The sequence below is a fragment of the Sceloporus undulatus genome, chromosome 4 (assembly GCF_019175285.1).
Source record: "Sceloporus undulatus isolate JIND9_A2432 ecotype Alabama chromosome 4, SceUnd_v1.1, whole genome shotgun sequence".
In the NCBI taxonomy this organism is placed as follows: domain Eukaryota; kingdom Metazoa; phylum Chordata; class Lepidosauria; order Squamata; family Phrynosomatidae; genus Sceloporus; species Sceloporus undulatus.
The window spans coordinates 102,756,510-102,762,509 of NC_056525.1; the positions used below are offsets into that span (position 1 = coordinate 102,756,510).

Here is a 6,000-nt window from a genome sequence, read left to right on the forward strand (position 1 = left end):
TATGTTAATGAAACTTTCTGCAACCAATTTTTATACACGATTACAGTGGAAGGCTTTCTTTAGTACAGAAAGTAATGCTGTGTTTTCAGAAGATATTGGTCTTCGGAAGATATTGTTCTCCCCAACTCTTAGCCCTTGCAATTCCTTCACTTTAAATAAGTGGCCTGAGGGACACATAATGGAGGTATCTAGATATATGCATCATTATATAGTGGAGAATAGCAAAATTAAAGGTGGGGGGGGGGGAAACATAGAATGTTTCAAACAGGAGCATATCTACTCTGTTGTATGTCAAATTCCATCCCTGCCGTCATGACAGTCAGCAGCTGTAAATTGTACCTTTGTTAAATATAACCTTGGGGCCTTTCTCACATAAAATACTGCCTTAAATCACTGGTTTAAACCAAACTTGGCAGCCTTGATATGTGTTGGATTGCAGCTCCCATCTTCCACAGACAGCACATCCATCTCAAGGGGCCACATTGAGAATGGCCCATTTAGCCATTCCCTTGTCATTACCTTCAAAGTACTTAGAGGAGATGTCTTTCCCAGTCCTATTTCTGACATCTTTTCAGTCGAAAAGCCAGAAATTGGCTTGGAGTCTGTCATTTGAAAACATCATTTGTCTGTATATGTTTAAAAGCATTGTTCATTTTCAAGCAAATCAATTATTTACTAACATCATTTGTCTCTATAGTTGAACCTTGTTTTCATTTCTCATTATATATTTTGGAAAGTGGAAAAGGAGTATTTACCTCATTGAGAAACTGGCTTAGGGTGTGTTAGGACCAGTCAAGAAGGAGATTCATAGAATCACAGAATAATAGAATTGGAAGAGACCGCAAGGGCCATCTAGTCCAACCCCCTGCCATGCAGGAAATCCAAATCAAAGCATCCCTGACAGATAGCCATCCAGCCTCTCTTTAAAGACCTCCAAGGAGGGAGGCTCCACTACACTCCGAGGGAGTTTGTTCGACTGTTGGACAGCCCTTACTGTCAGGAAGTTCCTCCTAATGTTGAAGTGAAATCTCTTTTGCTGTACCTTCCATCCATTGTTGCGGGTCCTAATCTCTGGAGCAGCAGAAAACAAGCTTGCTCTCTCCTCAATAGGACACATTTCAAATATTTAAACAGGGCTATCATATCACCTCTTAACCTTCTTTTCTGCAGGCTGAACATCCCCAACTCCCTTAGTTGTTCCTCATAGGACATGGCTTCCAGACCCTTCACCATTTTAGTTGCTCTCCTTTGGACATGCTCCACTTACTCCACATCCTTTTTAAATTGTGGTGCCCAGAACTGGACACAATATTCCAGGTAGGGCTGCCTGACCAAAGCAGAATATAGTGGCACTATTACTTCCCTTGATCTAGACACTATACTTTTATTGATGCAGCCTAAAATTGCATTGGCCTTGTTAGCTGCCACATCACATTGTTGACTCATGTTCAACTTGTGGTCTACTTGGACTCCCAGATCCCTTTCACACATAGTTTCATTCAGCCAGGTGTCCCCCATCCTATATCTGTGCATTTCATTTTTCCGCTCTAAGTGCAGTACCTTATATTTCTCCATGTTGAATTTCATTTTGTTAGCTTTGGCCCAGCTTTCTAGTCTATTCAGGTCATTTTGAATTTTGGTCCTGTCCTCTGGAGTATTAGCTACTCCTCCTAATTAGGTGTCATCTGCAAATTTGATAAGTATACTCCCAATTATTTAATCCAAGTCATTGATAAAGATGTTGAATAGCACTGGGCCCAGGACAGAGCCCTGTGGGACCCCACTGGTCATTTCTCTCCAGGATGAAAAGGAGCCATTGTTGAGCACCCTTTGGGTTCGGCCGGTCAACCAATTACAGATCCATGTAACAGTTCCTTTGTCTAGCCCACATTTTACAAGCTTGTTTTCAAGAATGTCCTGGGGAACTTTGTCAAAGGCCTTACTGAAATCAAGATATACTATATCCACAGTATTCCCTCCATCTAACAAGCTGGTAATTTTATCAAATAAAAGAGATTAGGTTTGTCTGGCATGACTTGTTTCTCTGAAACCCATGTTGACTTTTTGTGATTATGGCATTGCCTTCTAGATGTTCACAGACTCTCTGTTTAATGATCTGCTCTAGAATCTTTCCTGGTATTGATGTCAGACTAACTGGATGATAATTGTTGGGATCCTCTTTTTTCCCCTTTTTGAAGATGGGGACAACGTTTGCCCTCCTCAAGTCTGCTGAGTCTTCTCCTGTTCTCCAGGAGTTAGGGGTGCCATAAGATAGGAGAAGAACATGTCTTCCAGACTCCATCTCCTCTTAATACAGTAATCTTTCTGTCATTAGGCTTGGCCTGCTGGTAATGCTTTCTCCTTTCAGCACGCTAGACAAAATCATGATGGCTTAGGGTGTGTTAGGACCAGTCAAGGATCCACAGAATCCTATGTTGCCTTATTCTGCTGGTATAACATTGGCCCTATACAGACAGGCCAAAATAAAGCTGCTTCGGGTCACTTTGGAGGTATGCTGTTTAAATGATGCATTTGTCCTACGAGTTCAGAAGCTGCACCAAAGCTGCGCTCCAGTCCTTAGGACTTGATAGTGGCTTTGGCGCGGCTTCCGGACTCTTAGGATGCATGCATCATTTTAACAGCTAACTTCCAAAGTGACCCAAAGCAGCTTTGTTTTGGCCAGTCTGTATGGGGCCATTGGTACAGCCAGTACCTACACTAGATGAAGTGTTGGCAGAATAAATTGCCCACTGTTTGAGACAATAAGGTGGGAAGGAAAAAACATGGCAGCCCAGATTCTTCTGCTCCATCTCCTGTATGAGCGTCAGGGCTGACAGAATGGCTGAATGAAATCATTACCTTTCTACAGTATAATTTCTGTGAACCTTCTTTTAATATATCGGTTGGTAAAAAAAATTTTTTTTTAAAGAAGTGCATTACACATATGACATAAAATTTTTATTGTAAGATGGCCTGATGCAGGTTCACAAAGCTATTTCAAGACATAATCCAAGGGGATGGTGTCAAGGCAAGACTCATGGGGGCTTTAATCTGTCTCCAGTTCATCAGTGTTAGTTGAAAAGATGTAAAATTTTGCAAAGCTGTAACAATAAATATTGTAGGTTGATAATGGCTGGCTGAAATATTTGGATCTTCCAGTCAGTGGTTGCAAAATCATGCTGAATCCCTTTGTTTATGATTCAGTATATGTCTAGTGTTAGGTTTTTATTTGAAACCAACCAGGATAAGGATTTATTCTTTGCGGTTTGAAGATGTATGGGGAGATACTGGAAAATCTGTTTCTGGAAAAATTCTGAATGTGTAAAAGAAGAGTATCAGTAAATATTATTGTAGCTAGGAAAGAATAGCACACTTTCTGTCTGCATAGGAAAAAAATTGGAGAGGCAAATATATGTTGTAGGTTACCTACAAGATCACAGCTGCCTGTATAATCCACCCATACACTCAGGTTCTCTGGCAGACATTTACTGCAGTCAGCCAGGACTAGGTTGGCAACTCTGAGCCAGAGGACTTTTCCTTTAGCCTCCCCTAGACTATAGAATGATCTTCTGGAAGAGTTCGACAGCTGAATATGCTGCCTGAATTTATAACAGCATCGAAGATCAGTCTGTTCCGGCAGGCTTATGCAGGTGATGTTTAAATTGTGAATTTGAAATGATGAATTTTAAATGTGGATTGTTTTAGAATGTGTATGCCTTATTTGTCCTTATAAATTGTTGCATGTTTTAATTAATGTATTTTAATTGATGTTGTGCCTTCTTTATTTGTTGCTGTTCCCCACCTTGATCCATGGATAGAGGCGGAATAATAATAATTTCTTTCACAGCTTTCCATCCACGTTCCTCGCCAACAATAACCAGTCGACTACAACCTGTATTCCAAGTAGTTCTAATACTACTGCGGCTGCGTCCTCTGCCTCTGTTACAGCCTCCCTGTCTTCACTAAGCAACGTAGCAGCTACTACAAGCTTTGGTGAACTGAAGACATCAAGTGGCAGCAGAAAAGCCAGAGTTCTTTATGATTATGATGCTGCAAACAGCACTGAATTATCACTTCTTGCGGATGAGGTACATGTTTCTTACTCTAGCTCAGACATAGAAGTAAAATAAAATTATATTGAGAAATCCTGTGCACAGCTAGAGGACAACCCATCTTCTGATCTGACATCATTACAATCAAAGGCTATAAAGATAAGTAGCCATTTGTTGCCAGCAACTGAATCTGTGGCAATGTACCAGCAACTGAATCTGAAGTAATGAAGAGCTTAACTTACATAAGGCTTGTGATATTACCAAGTCATAGGCTCCTTTTATGTTCCTCATATGACTGCAACATTACTTTGATGTTCTAGTTGCTATTGATCTTTCATGCCAATTTCCCATTGGCATCAGGACAATTATAAAATAATTCATTTCTTTTTTGTGAAACTAGGAGGGCAAATGCACACTTCTGGTATCACTAGGGAATACTGATGTGTGTCACCATTCTCATTTTAAATACATGCACAAGTTCTCCCCATTTCTCACACTCAGTAGACGAGGACATTAGTGTTCTCTCCACTCTCCCCTATCCACCAAAGTACCCCAGTATTCTAGGCTAGTATTTGCTTGAGCAGGGAAGAGAAGAAGTTTTCTTTATAAATGACCTGTATCATTTTCTTTTTCTTTCTAGGTAATAACAGTATACAGCATCCCTGGCATGGATTCAGATTGGTTGATGGGTGAACGAGGAAATCAGAAGGGCAAAGTGCCTATTACTTACTTAGAACTGTTAAACTGAATCACTGGCTTTTTATAAAGACTGCCAGTGATGGTGAGACCATATTTATATGCAATTAACTTTATATAAAGCAGATTTAAGTGTCTTCCATGTTAATGTCTTAATGGATGAGAGTATCAGCCATTAAAAATGGGCATTTCTGCCAATATTGCATGGTAATACTCTTTTCAGATGTAAGTTGTTTAAAAGCTTTTACTTTATGTGCCAAGATTGTTTCCTACAGAACTTTGTTTCTACTGGACTTTTCACTAACAACAAACTTCTACTTTTGAGTAATCTAAAACTGAAAGCAGGCAGAACTGTTTTCTACAGAACTTTTCATAATGCAGGCTTCTTCACAAACAATAAATTGTTAAACGATGACACTATTCTTTTTCTTTGCTGAACAGATTTTATTTTTAATATCTTAAAAGGCCTGAGGTTTCTAAAGCTGCAAACATTAAATACACTTCTGAAAGGAAAGTAGCATTACTCTTTTTTATTTCTGAGTTCTTTTTTTTTTTTGTCCAGTGTCTCTTAATCTGACTTCAAATATGTCCAATAAGCATTGCTGAGGCATAGCTAGCAAAACTATGCTGTCGCTTCTTACAACATAATTATAGGCTAGAGTGTAGGTTAGCACACCAAAGCTCATATCTAGCTTTTTTTTCCTGTCACAGTTGGAAATATCAGGATGACAAATTGTGCTTTAAAGGACACTAGAGTCAAGAAACTTTCATTGATGTTGGGAAACACTGACTTGAAAATAATTGGTAGTTCTATGAAAAATCCATTATGTGTGATCTGGGGAGCAAGAGCAAACATGTACTCATGAACAGACTAGCAAAGGGGCAGTGAGGATTTGATTCTGCTTATTTAGTAGCATGCCTTTAGTAGCTGCTGATATCACCTTTGAAAAATTCAAAGATTTCCTCCCTTTCAAACTTTTAATTGTCTGGAAATGAAATAGTCAGAGGAAGCAAGATCTGGTGAATAGGATGGATTGTGTATGCACACAAAACCAAATTCTTCAAAACATCCATTACCTTGCTATCACTTGTGAGCAAATAAATTGTCCTGCAAAAAGAGAATACAGTTCTGCAGGTTCCCTTATCATTTTTCTTTCAGTGCCTCCTTTAATCAGCATAGCAAGTTAAGAGTACTGTTCTGCATTAACTGTTTGGCTCTTCTGAAGACAATCATCAAAATCTCTTTTCTATC

The 6,000-nt window shown here is 39.3% G+C and overlaps 1 protein-coding gene across 5 annotated transcripts in view; it reads left to right on the forward strand.

The window, feature by feature from the left end:
* SH3GLB1 (SH3 domain containing GRB2 like, endophilin B1) overlaps positions 1-5,262 on the forward strand; it is a 38,599-nt gene extending 33,337 nt beyond the window's left edge. For all 5 annotated transcript variants that reach the window (XM_042462411.1, XM_042462416.1, XM_042462412.1 and 2 more), the window contains 2 exons: positions 3,848-4,088; positions 4,693-5,262. In XM_042462411.1, coding sequence (XP_042318345.1) covers positions 3,848-4,088; positions 4,693-4,800 — 349 coding nt within the window. In that variant the 3' untranslated portion in view covers positions 4,801-5,262. The remainder of the gene's footprint in view (positions 1-3,847; positions 4,089-4,692) is intronic.
* The last annotated feature ends 738 nt before the right edge of the window (positions 5,263-6,000 follow it).